Source organism: Theropithecus gelada, chromosome X (assembly GCF_003255815.1).
Source record: "Theropithecus gelada isolate Dixy chromosome X, Tgel_1.0, whole genome shotgun sequence".
Lineage (NCBI taxonomy): Eukaryota > Metazoa > Chordata > Mammalia > Primates > Cercopithecidae > Theropithecus > Theropithecus gelada.
The window spans coordinates 116,861,520-116,884,233 of NC_037689.1; the positions used below are offsets into that span (position 1 = coordinate 116,861,520).

The 22,714-nt window shown below is 45.6% G+C and overlaps 1 protein-coding gene across 1 annotated transcript in view; it reads left to right on the forward strand.

Moving 5' to 3' along the window:
* The first annotated feature begins 5,494 nt into the window (after positions 1–5,494).
* Positions 5,495–22,714, forward strand: part of SLC25A43 (solute carrier family 25 member 43) — a 48,891-nt gene continuing 31,671 nt past the window's right edge. The window contains exons 1-3 of the mRNA XM_025373624.1: positions 5,495–6,131; positions 13,592–13,833; positions 17,204–17,376. Of these exons, the coding sequence (XP_025229409.1) occupies positions 5,857–6,131; positions 13,592–13,833; positions 17,204–17,376 (690 nt within the window). The 5' untranslated portion in view covers positions 5,495–5,856. The remainder of the gene's footprint in view (positions 6,132–13,591; positions 13,834–17,203; positions 17,377–22,714) is intronic.

Below are 22,714 nucleotides of genomic sequence, written 5' to 3' on the forward strand. Positions count from 1 at the left end.
GAGGCTGCAGTGAGTTATGATCATGCCACTGCAGTCCCGCCTGGGTGACAGAGCGAGACCCTGTCTCTGAAAACAAAAACAAACAAACAAAACAGCAGCAAAGAAACCAAAAGTATCATGCAACTCCCATGAAAAATAACTGAAATTTGGATTACCATGGCCTGGTGTATTAGTTCATTTTCACACTGCTGATAAAGACATACCTGAGACTGCGCAACTTACAAAAGAAAGGTTTAATGGACTTACAATTCCACATGGCTGGGGAGGCCTCACGATCGTGTTGGAAGGCAAGGAGGAGCAAGTCACATCTTACGTGGATGGCAGCAGGCAAAGAGAGAGCTTGTGCAGGGAAACTCCCATTTTTAAAACCATCAGAACTTGTGAGACTTATCCACTATCACGAGAACAGCACAGGAAAGAGCCACCCCCATGATTCAATTACCTTTTAGTGGGTTCCTCCCACAACATGAGGGAATTGTTGGAGTTACAATTCAAGATGAGATTTGGGTGGGAACACAGCCAAACCATATCACCTGGTAATGAGAGAAAATTAAACTCCATTATGTGACATATGTATCACTTGCACAGTTCCTGATATAGAGTAAGTATTCAATAAACATTTGCGGAATGAGTAAATGAATAAATGAGTGAATGAGTGAGTGAATAAATGAAAAGGCTCATATATTTTGATACAAAATCTTCCTTGCTTCAAATATCATCAAAAATTTTGAAGCAGAATAGAAGGACATTTCATCATCACCTAAACACAACAGGCCAAAGGCAAAAGCTGTGGAAACCACATTTTATAAGGTTGTACTGAATTGCAAAGGTTAGACCTGCTGAATTCATTGTTCACACACTTACCAAAACTGCTGCCAAAGACAGAGTGAAAATGATGACTGGGAACAAAGCAAGTGTCTTTGTCAAATATCACAGTTCTTTTTAAAATTACAGATGTGGCTAGGAACTTAAAATAGCAAACATCCAACTTCTGAGGAGGTTGGTATTATTTGCTGCAAATTGATGAGTCTACTGATCTTGTGAATTAAGCTAATAATTTGGTATTTATCATATTTAACTTAAACCATTTCATGAAGACATCATGTTCTGCCAATCTTTTGCAACTTGTACAACTGAAGAAGAGATTTCCTTCCCTCCCTCCCTCCCTTCCTTCCTTCCTTCCTTTCATCTAACTAATGATTGCTGGGCACTAATGTGCCAGCCACCATTCCAGGTAACAAGGACACTGCTGTGAACAAGAGACAAGATCCCTTCCCTCAAGGATCTTACATTCTGGTAGGTGGAAACAGACAATAAAATGACAGGAAAGGAAAACAGCAGACAGGGATGAATGCTATACAGAGAATTGAAATGGGGCAATGTGGTAGACTGAATGAGGGCCCTGTAGATTAGGCAGTCAGGCAAAGCCCTCTGAGAGGAGGTAACATTTAAGTTGAGCTCTGAATGACAAAAAGAAATCAACTCTGCAAACTGGGAAAAGAACATTCCAATCAGAGGAAGCAGCTAGAGCAGTGGTTCTCAGCAAGAATAGCACCACCTCCTAGGAAGCATTTTGGAAATTTGCGGGGAAGAGTACCACAGTGATTGGGGTATTCTGCTGGCATTTACTGGAGAAAGGCCAGGGAAGCTGCACATCTGCAAGGCACAAGACAGTCCTGCATCCTTCATGGCTCTCAAAGATCCCATCAGACATTCATGCAGGTAGAAAACCTGTTTACAATTATCTGTGTGGACAACTTAACTTTGCTTTACTCCTAAAGATAAAACATTTTTTGCATGGTATTTTTGTACATGGCATTTTCCAGGATCGCAAGTACCATGTAAACAGAAGGAAGGTTGTATCTCGTTTGTTTCTTTCGGAACTTTATCAAGAGTTGTTTAACATTTAAAAAAAAAAAAAAAAAAAAAGTTGCCGGCCAGGCGCAGTGGCTCACTCCTGTAATCCCAGCACTTTGGAAGGCCGAGGCAGGCGGATCACCTGAGATCAGGAGTTCAAGACCAGCCTGGCCTACATAATGAAAACCCATCTCTACTAAAAATACAAAAATTAGCCATTTGCCGGGTGTGGTGGCAGGCGCCTGTAACCCCAGCTACTCAGGAGGCTGAGGCAGGAGAATCGCTGGAACCCAGGAGGCGGAGGTTGCAGTAAACCAAGATCGTGCCACTGCACTCCAGCCCACACAACAGAGTGAGACTCCATCTCAAAAAAAAAAAAAAAAAATTGCCAAGGAAATAAAGATGTGTCATTAAAAGGAAAAAAAAAAAAATCTCACCAATGGCAAGGCAATGTCACAGAAAACACTGCACCCTCAGAGAAAATTGATAGAGAAGAGAATTTTTTAAATTAATGATACATGGCCACGGCAAAAAAAAAAAAAAAAAAAACAGGAGAAAAAGGCAAACAGTATAAAAAGGCACACAGGCTTGGGTGCAGTGGCTCACGCCTGTAATCCCGGTACCTTGGGAGGCTAAAGGGGGCAGATCACTTGAGGTCAGGAGTTTGAGACCAGCCTGGCCAACATGGTGAAATTCCGTCTCTACTAAAAATACAAAAATTAGATGGGTGAGGTGGTGGGTGCCTGTAGTCCCAGCTACTGGGGAGGCACGAGAATCGCTTGAACCTGGGAGACAGAGGTTGCAGTGAGCTGAGATAGTGCCACTGTACTCCAGCCTGGGTGACACAGCGAGACTCTGTCTCAAAACTAACTAAATAAATAAATAAATAAACAATAAAAGAAAATAAAAAGGCACACAGTCAAAACTCAATCTCCCTTCCACCTCTGTTCCCAAGTCTCCCAGTTTCCTTCCCCAAAGATAACCTGATTAGCAGTTTTTTGGGTATCCTTCCAGAGGAATTATTTCATTTCTGTTTCAAAGGAAGGAAAGAAGGAAGGTAAGAAGGAAGGAAGAGCGGAAAGGAGGAGAAAGCAACCCCATATAATATTTATTGGTCTGAGCATGAAAAAAAATATGAGGAAGAACATTCACACACACACACCAAGCTCTTAACTGTGGTTACCTCAGGGCATGGGCAGGGGAACTTAACTTTCTTTAATACACTTCTGGACTATTTGTCTTGTTACAACAGGTATATACTACTTTATAATTTACAAATTTCCAAAAAAGTAAAAAATAAAAGAAAATTAGGAGAGTGGGAATCAATCAACATTAGTATAAATATAACAAGATAAATTATATTTTAAGAAATACTAGCAAGTTAAACTAAAGTAATGTACTGAGAGATTTCAGTTGGTGAGAAGACAAACTGAAAAATGAAAGCTGGAGAATTTAAAAACCTGCTAGCATCTCCCAAGCCCTGACTGGGGCAACAGGAAGCTGCCTATGGCTTAACTCTCAGCTGGCCACCTTTCTCCTTACATTACGATATAACTTCTAAGATTTTTTTTTTTTTTTTTACTCACTGCCTCTTCCCTTTTTTTCAGTTACCACACATTGATTTTTAGCATAGCACCCCAATTTCACATCATGTACATTTTCCAAAGTTGGAGACTGTTAACCTACTATGCTCTCCACAGACTTTTCAACAAGTGTGAAAAAGAGGCAGCAAGGTTGGCCTGAGTCTACAAGTCACAATCCAAAATAGGATATCCTCAGAGATTTATTTATGTTTAGGATCAATATACATAAGGTGCCCAATGCTAAGCAGATGAATGAGACTCTGGCTGAATAAAATATGAACACCTGGTTAGCACATGATCATGAAAAGACAGAAGGCATCCAATATATAGTTTGGTGTTGTTCGTTTTACGGTTCAGTGTACCTATAGTGAAAAATATACATTTTACTTTCAAGGTTAAAATAGGCCAGGCACGGTGGCTCATGCCTGTAATTCCAGCACTTTGAGAGGCCAAGGCAGGTGGATCATCTGAGGTCAGGAGTTCGAGACCAGCCTGGCCAACATGGCGAACCCTGTCTCTACTAAAAATACAAAAAAAATTAGCCGGGCAAGGTGGCATGCACCTGTAGTCCCAGCTACGCTACTTAGGAGGGTGAGGCAGCAGAATCACTTGAACCTGGGAGGCAGAGGTTACAGTGAGCCGAGACCACGCCACTGCACTCCACCCTGGGCGACAGAGCAAGACTCTGTCTCAAAAAAAACATAACTTGGCTGACCCAATCTCCATACAATGGGGTTATCGCAAGAAATGTTCCAGACCCAGGAACTTCCTGAAGGAGCTTTAGAATCTTGTCCTGTTGTCCAACAAAGTGCTTTAGGAAGTACCAGTACCCGAAGGTTTCCTTATTGTAATCCCCAAATTCCAATTCAAGCCCTTTTAAAGTCAGGGTCCTCGGGTCTTCAGAGTCATACATCTTTCTCAAGCTTCCCCCAGCCATGAAATTAGCTTACAGCAAGACAGGAGAATTCACAAAACATGAAAATAAGCGTTCCCCAATTGTTGAGAGCAGAGCAAGGCTTCTGCAACTAGCACAAGTTCTCACAGTCAAAACCTTGTAATCTCAAGTGAGACTAACAGTGAAAAATAAAACAGGAGAAACCCTGCAATGCCTTTTAGAAAACGTTCCTACAGCATTGTGTGTTAGTAAACATAAACAACTATACAAGCCTAAAAGCAACTATGTATGCGGAACATCTTGCTCACACCAACAGACTGCTGACTGTTCCTTTCCTTGTAATTATTAGTGACATGGCTTTTTTAGAAAAAAAGAGAAATTCTGAAATTTTGAAATTTTTGAACTGATTAAAGAATGCTTGGATTCTGGCCAAGCCTCTCTTAGCCATTCTTTGCCTGTATTCTCTTAGCTTACAGAACCACTGAAAATGTCCCTACTGGAGTTAACTGTGCAGTCCTAGTAGACGCATAGTGTAGCCGTTAATGGAAATTGACATAAACCGACCTAGATTTCAAACCAGTCTCTGCTTTGTAGGTAGCTGTGTGAGCCTGAGCAAGTCCTCTCTGTGTCTTGGTTTCCTCTCCTGTAAAAGAATATCTAATTAGAACTAACACATATAAACTGCTTACTCGTATCAGTCATTGTTCATTAACCCTTACAACAACCCCTAGGAGAAAAAAATTATAATCTCTATTTTATAAAGCAACTGACGCACAGAGAGGTTGAGTAAAGACTTCCCCAAGGTTCCACAGCTGGTAAGCTGCAGAGCCAAGAATCTTAGCAGTTTCAAGAGTCCAGATTCAAATCCCCACACCCACATAGCCTCTGTCAATGAGGACATACGTACGTAGGGCCGTTTTGAGGATTACATGAGAACATCTGTAAAGCCCAGTACTTGACAAGTGCTTGAGAGATAGCTGTGGTTGTTAGAATTTTTTACCTTCTGCACTGGGAAACCATCAAGGCTTTTTGGTCAGGCAGGAAAAAAAAAAAAAAAAAAGAGGTTGGAAGGAAGAGGAGGAGGAGGAGGGAAGAGCCAGGGGAGGAAGACAGAGAAGTGGGATGTGAAAGGGAGAAAAGGGGCAAACCAGAGGAGAGGCAGGGAGGGGCGGCGGGGACGCACTGAACATTTAGGAAGCAAGATGTCTAGCAGGCCGGGCCTTGAAAGAACAGTGACTGTTTCGCAACTGAAAGTCGCTACTCGAGCCTTGCCAACTGGGGAGACTATGCCCATCATATCCGCGGCCTCGGAGCCCAGACCCTCCGGGCCCTCGCGCCCCAACCCCCACCAGCCTCGGGCCGGGCTAGGGCGTGGACGGGGCTTCCAGTCCCTCACGCGGGTCCGCCCCATGCCGGGCGGGGCCTGGGGCCCGCCCCCTCCGCCCCCTCCGCCCCCTCCGCCAGTGGCCGGAGAGCCCCAGGCCCGAGCCACGCGGTCTCCCGGGCCCGGGCCGGGGCTCGATGGCGACGTGGAGGCGGGACGGCCGACTGACAGGCGGCCAAAGGCTGCTGTGTGCTGGGCTGGCGGGGGCGCTCAGCCTCAGCCTCACCGCGCCCCTGGAGCTCGCCACCGTGCTGGCCCAGGTTGGCGTCGTGCGAGGCCACGCCCGGGGGCCGTGGGCCACGGGGCACCGCGTGTGGCGGGCAGAGGGGCCCCGGGCCTTGTGGAAGGGGAACGCGGTGGCGTGCCTGCGCCTCTTCCCCTGCAGCGTCGTGCAGCTCGCCGCCTACCGCAAGTAAGAGCCGGGCGGGGCCTGGGAACCCAGAGGCCGGACGGGGGTGGGGGGGCGGGGAGCCGCGGCCCGACGCCGCCCTGCTGCCTGGACTCGGGGCCCTGGAATAGGGACGGCCCCCTTGTCGATCCCTTGTGGGCCCCTCGGGGCAGTGGGCCACCTCTGTGGTCCCCAGCGTGCAGTCCCAATGTTTTTCACGTTCTCTTGGGGTTACCGCCCTGCAAGATGCAGTTTTGTGGTCCGCAGCCCTGGTCCAAGAGGCTTTCCGGATTGGACCAGGCGAGGAGGTGGAATGCAGCAAAGGGTTTGGAGGAAAGGAATAAAAAGCTCTCTAGAGAGATGAGTCCTAACCATTTCCACCGTCCTCCAATTTGGAAACTTCTGCTTTGGCTGGCGTAGGAGGAGAGAGACCCTTTTAAAGGTGTTTTTGTCTGTGTGGTCCAAGCCCCGAGAAGAAAGTGCTTGGTGTGAGGAAAGGACCCAATCCATCGACACGAAAAGACCGCAGATTTCTGCCCACACATCTCCCCAACTTAAATGAAGCTTGACTTCAGGCTCCAACAGAGGCTGCAGCTTCCCCGCCCCAAGCTGAGAACGGCCCCTTCAGCCCCACTGGCCTCATTTTTTCGGCCTTTTCCGCCTTTTGCCACATCAGCAGCTCCTCCTTAGGAAAAGATCTTAAGGTGTAAATGCAGCCTTAAAGCTTCCACCGAGCTCAGAGGTACCTGCATTTGAACTGGAAACCAAGCCTAAAAGAATGAATTGGTAGTGATGGCATTTCAGGAAGCAGAGATGTTTCTGTATTGGGGGCATGGTCCCTGTGTTCCTCATTCAGTGGGCACAGTGGCATCTTTGACATCGCCTTGGCTCTGAATTAGACAAACAGCCCACAGTTGGGAGAGTCGGTCTTGACCACATAGTTTAGCTTTGGCGGCTAATAGTCAAAGGATTTTGCGTACTTGACCACATAGTTTAGCTTTGGCGGCTAATAGTCAAAGGATTTTGCGTTGACAGTGTCACTCACTTGGGAGGCCAGAGCTGGAAGGCTCACCTGGCAGCTGACAAGCCAAATGGAATGATCCTTATCAGCTAGGCCTCTAGGCCAGCACTCATTTTGCCTCTGCCTGGAAGTAGAGTTCTCTTCTCTTCCTCTACAGAGGGACTCGTGGGTAGGATCATGACATTTAGTTAAGGCCCTTTTTCCTCCCCACCCCTGCTTGCCCTCATCAACATCTGGCCTGCAGTCTGTAAACAGTTCTCCTCTGAGTCTTAATGACTCAGTTTCTCCCCCATTTCACCCTCTTCTCTACAAAGTAGTGTGGAAATCTTCCTTTGGATGGGATAAAATATGTCCAGAGCAGTGGGGGGCAGAACTTCAAAGGCTGGTTTAAGTATTGTGGCTCTTCTGCTAACCACCTAGTATATGCACATCATTAGATTTTTACAGCTCATGCCTCCTGCCCTGTAAGGTCCATAGGACAGGAAGCATTGTGCCTGTTTTACAGATGCAGAATTTGGGCTCAGAGTGATCACACCTCTTATCAGTGACAGAGCTGAGCTCCACTACCTGGCCTTCTGACTCCAAATCTCATAGTCTTTCTGTTATATCTTGCTGCCTCCCTGCAACCATTTGACACTAATTTAGTTAGGCTACATTAAGTCCCCACTGTGTGCACGATGCTGAGAACAATACCAGGATGGAAGGGGCATGGTCCCTGTGCCCCAGGAGCTTACAGAGTAATAAAAGAGTAAGACTAATATGTCCATGACCATAACACACAAGGTAGCATGTGATTGTCATAAATAATGTGCTCTAGAAATGTACCCTTCTGATAAGCAATGAGGAGGAGAAAATGTGAAGACTTCATAGAGGAGAAAAAAAATTCAGTTTGGCATTGGGAGAATGAGTAGGAGTCTGCTGGGCAGAGATGGGGAGAAAGATACTGCAGTTGATGTCAGCAAAGGCACAGAGGTGGGAAGGCAAGCAGCACAACAGGAAACCCAACCAGAAAAGCAGGTTGGAATGAGATATTAGAGGGTTGGATTAAGGAATTTGGACTTGACTTGGTATCCAAGGGTAGCCATGGGAGGTTTTTGTGGGGGGTGGGGGGAGGCGTGTTGTGATTAAAGCAATTCAATGGAAATGATCGTCACATCGTGGCAAAGATGACTAGAGAGGAGGAAGAGTGGAGACAGCAGGGCCAGTTAGGAACCTGTCGCACTAGTCCACATAGCAGCTGAGGGCACCGGCAATAGGTGACCATGGGAGCAGAGAGGAGGAGATGTGTGGGAGAACGAGAACAGAGACTTACATGGGCTAGGTTTGCTAGGAATTTTTTTTTCCCTACAGGATTATTTTCTTTCTGAAAACTAAAAGGAAGTATGTTGTTGAATGGCAAGGCATAGTTGGAAAGCAAAGTGGTTGATTAATCACGATGCCGTCCTTCCTGCATCAACATGATACTCTTGATTCATCATTATACTGATTCATTTTTACTCTTTTCTGACCATGAATTTGCAAAACAGTTGGCTGGGGGCCTGTGATCATGGGTTTGAACAAAACATAAACATCCAGAATGTTCAGGAAATGGGGTGGTTAAGCGACTTGTCCACAAACATGATTAATGGAAGAGCTGGAACTTGAAGCCAAGTCTTCTGGCTCCTTAGTTCAGGTCTCTGTCTACCATCGCACAGCAGAAATATCTGCTTAGTTAGATTTACGATCAAGAGTCCACTCAGTAGTCTATTGGGAGCTAGGTTATTGTAATGGGTGGCTTTCAGATGTATCAAATAGAAGACCCCCCCTCCTCCCCTGTAACTTCACAACCGCTTGTCTATCTTGTCTAATAAATATTAGTTTGGGTCCCTGCAACTCTGAAATTGTTCGTAACCAACACTATTTCTTTATTGAATAAGCACTTCATGAGCTTATGTTTGGCTGCATTGGTTGCTAACCTGTTAGGTTGAAGTATTGGCAGTTCTCATTACACATATCCAGGCTGTGTGTTTTATCTGTGCTGGCTGAAAGGAAGGGGTTGCTGCAGTTCACTAGTCTCGCTAGAAAATGCTTCTGTACATGTATGTGTGGGGGTGGGAGGAAGAACAGAAAAGGGAACAGTGCCGCCCTACCTAGCCAATCAAGAGTTTAAGATGCATGGACCAGGATGACGTCACTGGCGGATTATCAGGGTTGCCTGCCCTGACTCTGAGATTCTAGGGGGAACAATTGGTAGGCCTTATCTCTGTATCAAATGGGAGAAGTCTGAGAAAAAAAGGACTTCCTGTGGTTCTTCTTTTTAATTGTGTATATTTGATATTGAGACTCTATAAAAGAAACTGATATAAAATACGGCTCCTCTCCCTAGTTCATCAAGTCGTTCAGTGAATTAAGGGCCTGTTTCCTCTCCGCTTGCCCCTACCAGTCATTTCCTTATCAGAAGTGTTGAACTCCCTTAGGCTCTATGCTGAGGACTAACACAGGGTCTGATACATTGTAGATCTTCAATAAATGGGTAGTGAATTAACTATGCCCTAGAAGTGACCAAGTGGGATGGGGAATAAGAGTGGGACAAGGAGAATGAATGGTGTTTCTTTGGGCATTTCAAACTCCACCTTCTAGGTGGTTCCAGCTTGCTGCAGACCACCCCTCCAGTCAAAAATTTCTTTTTTTTTTGGAAGAAGTATCGCTCTGTCGCCCAAGTTGGAGTGCAGTGGCGCAATCTCGGCTCACTGCAACCTCTGCCTCCCAGGTTCAAGCGATTCTCCTGCCTCAGCCTCCCGAGTAGCTGGGATTACAGGTGCGCACCACCATGCCTGGCTAATTTTTGTATTTTTAGTAGAGACGGGATTTCACTATTTTGGCCAGGCTGCTCTCGAACTCCTGACCTCGTGATCCACCTGCCTTGGCCTCCGAAAGTGCTGGGATTACAGGCGTGAGCCACCGCGCCCAGCCCCAGTCAAAAATTTCTACTTCCTCTGTTTCCCCTGTCCTTCCTGAGGTCCCCCTCCAACTTGACCAGCGTATAGAAGAGGGAGGAACGAGGAAGTGGGCAGGCAGGCAGTACAACTGAGGCAGATGGTCTACTGGTGAATGCCACCTGTTTGAGAAAACCCTCTGTCAAACTGGGTTTTTCCTCTGCTCTCATACCACAACAACCCTCAACACAGAAGAAGACTTCTGTGACCAAATGTGTGTGGGGTTTTCCCCACACTCTGATAAATGGACACCAACTAGGTGTCCTGTGATTCAGTTCTGACACTGTCTACCCAGACAATGTCGGACACCACAGGTTAAGGGCTTGGTCCCCCAGAATGGCCCCCAACCAGGCACTAGTCACAGTCCAACCTCCAGAACTTTTTTTTTTTTTTTTAAAGACTGAGTCTCACTCCGTGACCTGGACTGGAGTGCAGTGCATGATCTCGGCTCACTGCAACCTCTGCCTCCCGGATTCAAACTATTTTCCTACCTCAGCCTCCTGAGTAGCTGGGATTACAGGTGCCCGCCACCATCCCTAGCTAATTTTTATAATTTTTTTAGCAGAGATGGGGTTTCGCCATGTTGGCCAGGCTTGTCTCGAACCCCTGACCTCAAGTGATCTGCCCGCCTCGGCCTCCCAAAGTGCTGGGATTACTGGCGTGAGCTGCCATGCCAAGCCAGGCCTCCAGAACTTCTGACCAACCAGCTTCAAGTTGGGGTTCCCACGACCCCCTCTTTGGATTCGATTAATTTGCTAGTGTGGCTCACAGAACTCAGGGAAATAGTTAATGTTTATCAGTTAACTATAGAGGATACCACAAAGGATACAGAGAAGAGATGCACAGGATGAGGTAAGGGGCAAGAGGCATGGAGCTTCCATGCCCTCCCTGGGCACACCACCCTTCAGGAACCTCCACGTATTCAGCCATCCAGAAGCTTCCCAAACCCTGTCTTCTCGGGTTTTATGGTAGCTTTGTTAGAGACATGACTGACAACCATGTAGAAATGTGATTGGATGAAAAGCACATGATCTAAACCCAGCAAGGCCTGTCTGTTCAGACTTTTCTTGGCCTCTGTGCAGCATTCCTTTCTCTGGGGCAGAGGTGTCCAATCTTTTGGTTTCCCTGGGTCACACTGGAAGAAGAAGAATTGTCTTGGGCCACACATGAAATATACTAACGATAGCTGATGAGCTAAAACAAAAACAAAAAAAGTCGCAAAAAAATCTCATGTTTTAAGAAAGTTTACAAATTGGTATTGGGCCACATTCAAAGCCATCCTGGGCCACGTGCGGCCTGTGGGCTGTGGGTTGGAAAAGTTTGCTCTAGGGTATGGGGCAGGACCCTCTCTGGAATGAGGATCTTTTAACCCACAATCAGATTAGAGTCCTACCTTGGGCAGGTAAAAGGAGGGCAGGAGAAGGTCAAAGAGAGAAAGATTCTGTTTCCTGAGACGTAAAGTGCCCCAACATTATAACAAGGACTACGGAAGTTAGGAGCCAGGAACCAGGGGTGAAAACCAATGTATGTATCATAGCACCACATCACCTTTACTTACCTGTATGTTTAAAAGCAACTGATTAACTCAAATGACTGTTTCAGTTAATGCGGCTAAGATAGGTTGACAAAATGAAGTCAAGACTTGTACAGCTTGAAGGAGATGCCCCTGGCCTACGGGCAACTGAAAGAACAGGAAATGTACCTTTTCACTGGAGGTTTGAAGGCTAAGTAACTGGGGATGCTCTCATTTTAAAAAAATAGGCCAGGCACAGTGGCTCACACCTGTAATCCCGGCGCTTTGAGAGGCTGAGGCGGGCAGATCACTTGAGCCCAGGAGTTTGAGACCAGGCTAGCCAATATGGCAAAACCCTATCTCTACAAAAAAAAAATTAGCCAGGCATAGTGGCACACATCTGTAGTTCCAGCTACTCAGGAGGCTGAGGTGGGAGAATCTCTTGAGCCTGGGAGGTGGACATTGCAGTGAGCCCAGATCGTGCCACTGTACTCCTGCCTGGGCAACAGAGTGAGACCCTGTCTCAAAAAAAAAAAAATTTTTTTTTCTACCAGAGAGTGGGGCTAGGGAGAGAGGGAGAAGGACATAGAGAGTTTGGAATCAAAGGTAAGTGAACAGAGCTGGGCTAGAATAAAAGTATTTTAACCGGTTTTTTTTTTTTTTTTAAAGACGAGTCTTGCTCTGTTGCCCAGGCTGGAGTGCAGTGGCGCAATCTCGGCTCACTGCAACCTGCACCTCCCTGGTTCAAGCAATTCCCCTGCCTCAGCCTCCCGAGTAGCTGGGATTACAGGCACATGCCATCATGCCTGGCTAATTTTTTTGTATTTTTTAGTAGAGATGGGGTTTCACCATGTCGGCCAGACTGGTCTCGAACTCCTGACCTCAGGTGATCCACCTGCCTCGGCCTCCCAAAGTGCCCAGTTCTGGGCCAGGTACAGTGGCTCATGTCTGTAATCCCAGCACTTTGGGAGGCCGAGCGGGGGTGGATCACCTGAGGTCAGGAGTTTGAGACCAGTCGGGCCAACATGGTGAAACTCCATCTCTACTAAAACTACAAAAATTAGCTGGGCATGGTGATGTGTGCCTGTTGTCCCAGCTACTTGTGAGGCTGAGGCATGAGAATTGGTTGAACCTGGGGAGCAGAAGTTGCAGTGAGCTGAGATCGTGCCACTGCACTCCAGCCTGGGCGACAAAGTGAGACTCTGCCTCAAAAAAAAAAAAAAGAAAAGAAAGAAAGAAAAAACAACGGAATTACTGAGATGCTCAAAGTTATCATTTCAAGAAATTTTGTTCCTTTTAAGTTTCAGCTGAACTAAAAGACTGCATTCCAGTTGGTATTTACCAGGTACTTCTGTGCATTTACACCCTATAGGCAAGCCAGGATCGACAATTACGTAGCTAAAAGTAGAAAATGCTGGCCGGGCGCGGTGGCTCAAGCCTGTAATCCCAGCACTTTGGGAGGCCGAGACGGGCAGATCACGAGGTCAGGAGATCGAGACCATCCTGGCTAACATGGTGAAACCCCGTCTCTACTAAAAAATACAAAAAACTAGCCAGGCGCGGTGGCGGGCGCCTGTAGTCCCAGCTACTTGGGAGGCTGAGGCAGGAGAATGGCATGAACCCGGGAGGCAGAGCTTGCAGTGAGCTGAGATCCCGCCACTGCACTCCAGCCTGGGCAACAGAGCGAGACTCCGTCTCAAAAAAAAGAAAAAAAAAAAAAAAAGAAAATGCTTTAAGTGGGAAGGACTTGGGATAGATGTAAATAAGAAACTTAGGCATCTCTTATAGCCAACTAGCGTCATATAAATATAGAAAAATGTAAATGTGTTATTCATGAATGCTTATATAGTACTATAGTAACTTCTCACTTTGTAAAGTTCTTTGAAATGCTGGAAAATATTTCAAGAACTAGTGGAGAGAACTCTAGCACAATCCATAGCTGATTCTTCTGGCCTTTCCCCCTATTTTCTCCCAGGTTTGTTGTGATGTTCACAGATGACCTGGGCCATATTTCCCAGTGGAGCTCCATCATGGCTGGGAGTCTCGCAGGCATGGTTTCCACCATTGTAACATATCCTACAGACCTCATCAAAACCCGGTTGATCGTGCAGAACATGCTGGAACCATCGTACAGGGGGCTCCTCCATGCTTTTTCTACTATTTACCAACAGGAAGGGTTCCTTGCCCTTTATCGAGGGGTTTCCCTCACTGTTGTAGGTAAGATGGACCTTTTCACCTTGTCCAAGAAAAGGCTATGTCCTCTGAAATTACAAATGTATTGTATACCTTTGTGAGCCACTAAATCAGTTTTACTGAGGTCAAGGTTATATGGGTTCAACCTACATAGAGCCAATTAGCTTCATTCTATTCCATAGCCATACGCTTCACTCCTAAACTGTGGCCAGTTACATCCCCGGGAGGGGAGTAGAACGGAAAGTGGAGGTGACTCAGCAAACCGGTAAGAATGCAATTCTGCCCACTCTCCATCTGACTGCAGAAGGAGTCTTCATTGATATGCCATGAGGGCAACTAGGGTAACAACTGTGTCTTCCGGGGTCTTTGTAACCTTTGCCAGAGCTACACATTTATGGCCCAGTTGCAAAATCCAGCAGACTTTTGCCCTTTATCTGAATTTGAGAAGGTTGACCACCCCTTCTTCTGGAAACTTGGCTTCGAGAACCCGTCCAAGTCCTGGGTGTCTTCCCATCTCTCTGGCAGCTCTTTCTTATCTGACTTATCCAGCCCATCTGGCTCATCTGATACTGCCAGCCCCTACACGTTGCTCTTCCCCTGGGCTCCTTCCTTAGCTTTCATTTTAGCCTCCCCTTTAGCTTGCTTCTCATCCTCCAAACCCTCCCTAGGTGGCCTCATCTGTGCTAGTGGCTTAAACAAGCGTCAGTGTACTCTGTGACCCTCATTCTCTACCTCTTTAGTAACAATGACCAACTTTTGGGGGAAAGTACTTACCACATGCTGGGTACTGTGCCAAAAGCATTGCATGCACTTTCTCATGAGGCCTTACTTTACAGATGAGGAGATAGATGCTTCAGGAAGCTAAGTGACCTGCCCAAGTCCACATAGATAGAAAGTGGGAGAAACTAGCCATAGAACTCCAGAGCCCTCTGTTAGCCCCTGACTGATACCAATTCCCAATGGTAGTATGAGTCCCTGCTGCTGGACACCTTCACCCCATGCTCCCTAGGCACATCAAATTCAAGACTAACCCTGATGTCCTCATTGGTCTCAAACTAGCTCTTCCTCCTGTGTTCCCTAATGAATGAGACTACCTTTCTTTCACCCCATGGCCCAAGCCAGAAAAAAAACCTAGGGATCACTTCAACTTCTTCTCTCACTCCACCCCCACTTGAATCACCAAGCTCTGTCGATTTGACTCATCCTCTTTCCCACAGATCCTTACGACTCACACTCTCAGGGTCTCCCGCAGACTCCGGCTCCTACCTGCTTCCACTCTTGGTCTCTCCTGCCCCAGTCTTCCCCGTGCACTGCTGCCCGGCTGAGGTGATCTCTCCACATGCAATTTCATCGTTTCATGGCCCTCATTTCACTGCTGTCCTTAAAAGTGTTCAGCGACTCCTGAGCTACAGGAGAAAGCCCAAATTCCTTAGGACATTCCAGATCCTTCAGACCTGGCCCCTGCCAGTCTGTCCTACCTCATCTCCTGCCACACCTCCACCTGCATTCATCCTCCAGCCATTCAGAAAAACCTGGATTTCCTGGAAATATGACTCCCTTTAAACATGCTGTTCCCTTTGCCTTTCCACTCTGTCAAAGTCTGATGAACTCCTACTCATTCCTCAAGATCCAGTTCAAAAGTTCTCTCTTCCATCAAGTCCCTCCTGAACCCCCAGGCAAAATTAATCCCTTTGATCCTTGTGTACCTAATGCATTTCATATAGCCCCCCTGTTGTGGCACACATCAGGGGCGTTATACTTACTTTTCCCTGACTGTCTCTTCTCCTCGATGATGAGCATCTCCAGAAATTAGCCTGTTGCTCTTTGGATTCCCAGCGCCTGGCACAGGGCCCGGCACATAACCTAAGCTTTCCAGATGTTTTCTGAATGAAGGTAAATGGAAGGTTGGTGAGCCAATTAAATAAACATTACATTTTTCTAAAGATAAGCAATCTCACTTGTATTATCCCCTATTTTAAATTTCATTTTGAGGGAGAAATGTAGTCCCTCTGTAAACTAAAGATGGCTCCTAAAGTTTCTGGAAGTTTGTGAAAGTGCCACCTACTATATTACTTACCATCTCAGTTCTTAGAAAGGTGAGGAAGCCACACAGTGTAGGGTGCCCACTGGGCCATGATATGACCACGTAATTCCCAAAGGTGAGGTCAGGTGACCTCCCTCACCACCGAGAGTCTCTCACTTTCCAGTTTTCACAGAATGTTTCCTTCTCAGCTAGAGAGCAGTCCCTCCTGTCCTCCAAAACATAATGAGGTACTGCCCACTGACTTTTTTTACCTGAGTGATTTTTCCCCAAACATTAAAAAAAAGCTTCAAATATTTAGAAAAATTAAAAGAAATATAGAGTACACATCCATGGATCATCTAGATGCTACAATTAACATTTTGCTACTCATCCCTGTCACCCGGGCTGGAGTGCAGTGGTGCAATCTCGGCTCACTGCAACCTCTGCCTCCCAGCTTTAAGCGATTCTCATGCCTCAGCCTCCCAAGTAGCTGAGATTACAGGCACGCACCACCACACCCAGTTACTTTCTGTATTTTTAGTAGAGACAGAGTTTCCGTTTTAGTAGAGATGGAGTTTAGTAGAGACGAGGTCAGGCTGGTCTTGAACTCCAGACTTCAAGTGATCTGCCCACCTCGGCCTCCCAAAGTGCTGGGATTATAGGCATGCACTACTGTGCTCAGCCAGTCCACTTTTTTTTTTTTTTTTAATGATTTCAGTGTAACTTGCAAATATCAGTATACTTCACCCCTAAACCCTTCAACATGTGTGTTATTAACTAGAGTTCAATATTTGTGTATGGTTTTTTTTTTTTTTGAGATGGAGTTTCTCTCTTGTCGCCCATGCTAGAGTGCAGTGGAGCGATCTCGGCTCACTGCAACCTCCACCTCCCGGGTTCAAGTGATTCTCCTATCTCAGTCTCCCAAGTAGTTGGGATTACAGGCACCCACCACCACACCCAGTTACTTTTTGTATTTTTAGTAGAGATGGGGTTTCACCATGTTGGCCAGGGTAGTCTCAATCTCCTGACCTCGTGATCCACCCACCTCGGCCTCCCAAAGTGCTGGGATTACAGGCATGAGCCACCACACCCAGCCGTATGGTTCTTTTTTAAAGTACAATTTACATCCAGTAAAGTGGACAAACTTTTAGTGAACCATTTGATGCATTTTGACAAATGACACAACCCCTACCAAAATATAGCACATTATCGTCACTCAAGAAAGTTCCCCCATGCTCCTTGAGTTGGAGGGATTTTAGCAACCCCAGAGCCCCTCCTGTTTTCTTTCCCCGGAATCCCCCCAGGAATTTATGTTCTCAAGCCAGTGTTTTCCCAACACAGCAGCAACCTTTCCCTGGCCTTGTTTCACAGGTGCTCTCCCGTTCTCTGCTGGCTCCCTTCTTGTTCACATGAACCTGGAGAAAATCTGGAATGGACCCCGAGATCAGTTTTCTCTTCCACAGAACTTTGCTAATGTCTGTCTGGCTGCTGCAGTGACCCAGACCCTCTCCTTTCCCTTTGAGACCGTGAAGAGAAAGATGCAGGTGACGAGTTATCCGAGCGGGATGGGGGGTGGAATGCTTTGCAGTGTTTGTGGGTGGGTAACAACAGCAAAAAACACCAACCCCAAGTGATGCCAGGTTTCCAAGGAGCTTCCGACTGCTCACACAAATACTGTGCAAAAACCCCCACGCTGTGGCATTTCTGCTGCTAACCTCAGAGCTGTTGGCTTGAGCCCAGGCTGCCTCCTAATTCCCATCCTGTTTTTTGGTCTTTTAAGAAGCCTCCAGGCCAGGTGCAGTGATTCACGCCTGTAATCCCAGCACTTTGGGAGGGCTGAGGTGGGTGGATCACTTGAGGTCAGGAGTCCAAGACCAGCTTGGTCAATGGTGAAACCCCGCCTCTACTAAAAATACAAAAACTAGCTGGGAGTGGTGGCAGGTGCCTGTAATCCCAGCTACTCGGAAGGCTGAGGCAGGAGGATCACTTGAACTTGGGAGGCAGAGGTTTTAGTGAGCTGAGATCACGCCACTGCACTCCAGCCTGGGTGACACAGAAAGACTCTGTCAAAAAAAAAAAAAGTAAAAAAGAAAAAAGCCTCCAGATGAGGCTTCCCTCTTCTTTCCTGACTTCCTGATTATATCACTTGTGGCTCTCTTCCTCCAAGACCAGCAGAGAGTAGAATATTAAATGCAGCCTGCTAATAATGCTCCCTGTCCTTCCTGCCTCCACAGCAAGGATGCCACTCTTGCTTTCCACACTGTGCCTTACCTCAGTGAAGCAGACTGGATAGGACCAACATAAGCTAGGAACTATAGCTAACAAGGGTCCAGCATCCCTGACTCCCTCGCTGAGGAAGGAACTGCATTTAAAATGGGGCAGCATCGGGCCGGGCGCAGTGGCTTATACCTGTAATCCCAGCACTTTGGGAGGCCCAGGAGGGTGGATCACCTGAGGTCAGGAATTTGAGACCAGCCTGACCAACATGGAGAAACCCTGTCTCTACTAAAAATACAAAATTATCTGGGTGTGGTGGCACTTGCCTGTAAACCCAGCTACTCGGGAGGTTGAGGCAGGAGAATCGCTTGAACCCGGGAGGCAGAGATTGCAGTGAGCAATTGCGCCATAGCACTCCAGCCTGGACAACAAGAGTGAAACTCCGTCTCAAAAAAAAGAAAAAAGAAAAAAAGGGTGGTACCTTAGTGAGACCACTGAGGCAAAATCCTAGAATCAGAGGTTCCAAAGTGAGTAATTGACTTAGCCTAGAATAAGCCAATTTTGATCAAAGAAAAATCAGACTAGTTCAAATAAGGTTGGATGGGTAACAGTTATATCTGTACAGTGGCGGCAGGCCCAGAATCCTAGCAGGGCTGAGGTGCTGTATCTTCTCTTAGCCCTGCTCAGGCCCTTAAAATTCAAAAATAGCTAATGCATGCTGGACTTAATACCTAGGTGATGGGTTGATAGGTGTAGCAAACCACCATGGCACGTGTTCACCTATGTAACAACCCTGCACATCCTGTACATGTATCACAGAACTAAAAATTAAAATTAAAATTAAAAAAAATATTCCACTTCCATGGGCTAGCCTGTCTCCATGGCCTCTTCTGGGCAAACCCTGATTTATACAAGTAATATATTCCTGAAGAACTCTATAGAAATTAATTTGGGGTCAGCTGAATCCAAGTTTAAATGATCAGTCCCAACCAAGTTTGGTTTTCCCCCGGGACTCTAACTTGTCCTCGCTTGCTCAATGCCCCTCCCCGCTCCGCTTTCCCTCTGTAGTATTCCCGGCTGCCCGGGGCCATCGCTTACCTCAGCACTAAACAGCCTGAAGGTGCTTATCAAAACTGCCTTCAGACAAATACACACTATGATTACACTCAATAATGCCACTCCACTCCCTGAAACTTTATCTGTCTGGGTTGCATTCCTTTCCTGTCCTTGTCCAAACAGATAATTGTCACATCATTGTAATGGTAGTATAGGTGCAAAGTTTTTCTATTCGTTGGTAAGAAGTCTTTATATATTAAAGATATTAACCCTTTGTCATACATCTCACACATTTTTCCCAGTTTGACATTTGGCTTCACTTTTTTTTTTTTTTTTTTTTTTTTTTGAGAGACAGAGTCTTACTCTGACACCCAGGCTGGAGTGCAGTGGCACAATCTCAGCTCACTGCAACCTCCTCCTCCTGGGTTCAAGCGATTCTCCTGCCTCAGCTTCCCAAGAGCTAGCACTACAGGCACGTGCCACTACACCCAACTAATTTTTGTATTTTTGGTAGAGACAGGATTTCACTATATGTTGACCAGGCTGGTCTCAAACTCCTGAGCTCAAGAGATCCACCTGCCTCAGCCTCCCAAAGTGCTGGGATTACAGGCATGAACCACCGTGCCCGGCTGACATTTGGCTTCTAGTGCTGTTTATGTGTTGGTGGTGGTGGTGTTTTGTTGTATATATTTGTAGAATTTTATCTAATTATATCTATTACTTTTTTTTTGTTTCTGACTTTGCTTTTCTGCATAAATGTAAAGTCTGCTTAGTGCGTGCTTATCTTTTTTTTTTTTTTAGTATTTCTAATTTTAAAAATAATGCACATTTGGAAGGCCAAGATGGGAGGATCACTTGAGCCCAGTAGTTTGAGACCAGCCTTAGCAACATAGCGAGACCTTGTCTCTACTAAAAATAAAAAATTACCTGGGCATGGTGGTGTGTACCTGTGGCCCCAGCTACTTGGGAGACTGAGGCAGGAAGATTACTTGGGCCCAAGAGGTCGAGATCACAGTGAGCTATAATCCTGCCACCACATTCCAGCCTGGGTGACAGAGAGAGAGCCTGTCTCAAAGAAAAAAAAAAAAAAAGTAATGCAAATATACTTTAAAATGGTTAAAAATGGTTCATTTTATGTATATTTGACTACAGTGAAAAAAAAAAGTAATACACATAAGTCGCAGAAAATTTGGGAGATACAGAAAAATGCAAAAAGGAAAATAAATTACCCATAGCCCAACACCCATGGATTATAATGATTAATAGTTTTCCTTCTATGGATCTTCATACATATACATATACACACACACACACATATAAATATATGTAAGATTATTTCTTTTACAAAATTGTGTTCACACTGTATATAAAAAGTAGTATCCTTAGGCCAGGCGCGGTGGCTCACAGCTGTAATCCCAGCACTTTGGGAGGCCAAGGCAGGTGGATCACCTGAGGTCAGGAGTTCCAGACCAGCCTGGCCAACATGGCGAAACCCCGTCTCTACTAAAAAATACAAAAATTAGCTGGGCATGGTGGCACGTCCCTGTAATCCCAGCTACTTGGGAGGCTGAGGTAAGATAAGTCCCTGAACCTGGGAGATGGAGGTTGCAGTGAGCCGAGATTGCACTACTGCACTCCAGCCTGGCCAACAGAGCGAGACTCCATCTCAAAAAAAAAAATTAGTATCCTTTTTTCACTTATTATATAATGGGTATTTCCCTGGGCCATTAAGTATTTAATTATCAAATAATATTCCACCATATGGATGTGCCAAAAATATGTAACAATTTCTCATTTTTTTAGTATTTAGGCTTTTTCTAATTCTTGAGTTATGATAACATTGTAATGAAAACCTTTATATTCTTTTCGTATCTGTGATGATATCCTTAGGCTATATTCCTAGAAATTGACTTACAGGTCACAAAATATGAACAATTCTAAGACTGTTCATGAAATATGCACTCCAGAAAGGTTGTAAGTTTATAATTTCACCAGCACTAAAGGAGTGGTTCAACTTCTAAACTCTAAATATTAATTGATATTAATTATCAACATTGTCACTTTTTAAAGCATTATGAACCTAATAGCTGAACCTAGTATCTCATCATTTTAATTTTAATTTGATTGATTATAAGCAGGGTTGCATTGGCCCTTTGTATTTCTTTGTAAATTTTGTATTTATATAGTCCTTGCCCTATTGTTCTAGAATATTCAACTTTTTCTCTTCATTGGTAAGAAGTCTTTATATATTAAAGATATTAACCCTTTGTCATACATTTCATGTATTTTTCTCAGTTTGACATTTGGCTTCTAATGCTGTTTATGTGGTGGTGGTGGTGGTGGGTTTTGTTGTTTTGTTTTGTTTTGTTTAGACAGGGTCTCGCTATGTCGCCCAGGCTGGAGTGCAGTAGCAGTTCAAGCAATTCTTCTGCCTCAACCTCCCAAGTAGCTGGGATTACAGGCACCTGCCACCATGCCTGGCTAATTTTTGTATTTTTTATAGAGACGGTTTCACTATGTTGGCCAGGCTGGAGTGGTGATGTTATGTTGTACATATTTTTAGAAATTTATCTAATTATATCTATTAGTATTATTTTTTGTTTCTGATTTTGCTTTTTTGCTTAAAAGGCCTATTCTATCCCATAATCCTATGACTGTTCACTGATATGTTCTTTAAATACTTTTTTAGTTGTGATTTTTACACTTGGCTTCTTTTTTTTTTTTGAGACAGGGTCTCACTACTGCCCAGGCTGGAGTGCAGTGGTGTGATCTCGGCTCACTGCAGCCTCGACTTCCTAGGCTCAGGTGATTCTCCCACCTCAGCCTCCCGAGTAGCTGGGACTACAGGCATGCGCCACCATACCCAGTCAATTTTTTTTTTTTTTTTTTTTTGAGACAGAGTTAGGCTCTGTTGCCAGGCTGAGGTGCAGTTGCGCCATCTTGGCTCACTGCAACCTCCGCCTCCCTGGTTCAAGCAATTCTCTTGCCTGAGCCTCCTGAGTAGCTGGGACTACAGGCACGTGCCACCATGCCCAGCTAATTTATTTTATTTTATTTATTTATTTATTTATTTATTTATTTTGTATTTTTAGCAGAGACAGGGTTTCACCATGTTGGCCAGGATGGTCTCGACCTTTTGACCTCGTGATCCACCCACCTCAGTCTCCCAAAGTGCTGGGATTACAGGCATGAGCCGCCATGCCTGGCCATCATACTCAGCTAATTTTTCTACTTTTTGTAGAGACAGAGTCTTGCCATGTTGCCCAGGCTGGTATCAAACTCCTGGACTCAAGCAATCCTATTCATCTCAAACTCCCAAAGTGCTGGGATTACAGGCGTGAGCCACTGTGCCCGGCCTTATACTTAACATTTTAATACATTTAGAATTTACCTGGTGTGTCAGGGTGCAGTGGCTTGTGCCTATTATCCCAGCACTTTGGGAGGCCGAGGTGGGCGAATCACCTGAGGTCAGGAGTTCGAGACCAGCCTGGCCAACATGGTGAAACCCTGTCTCTACTAAAAATACAAAAAGTAGCCGGGCGTGGTGATGCATGCCTATAGTCCCAGCTACTCAGGAGGCTGAGGCAGCAGAATTATATGAACTCAGGA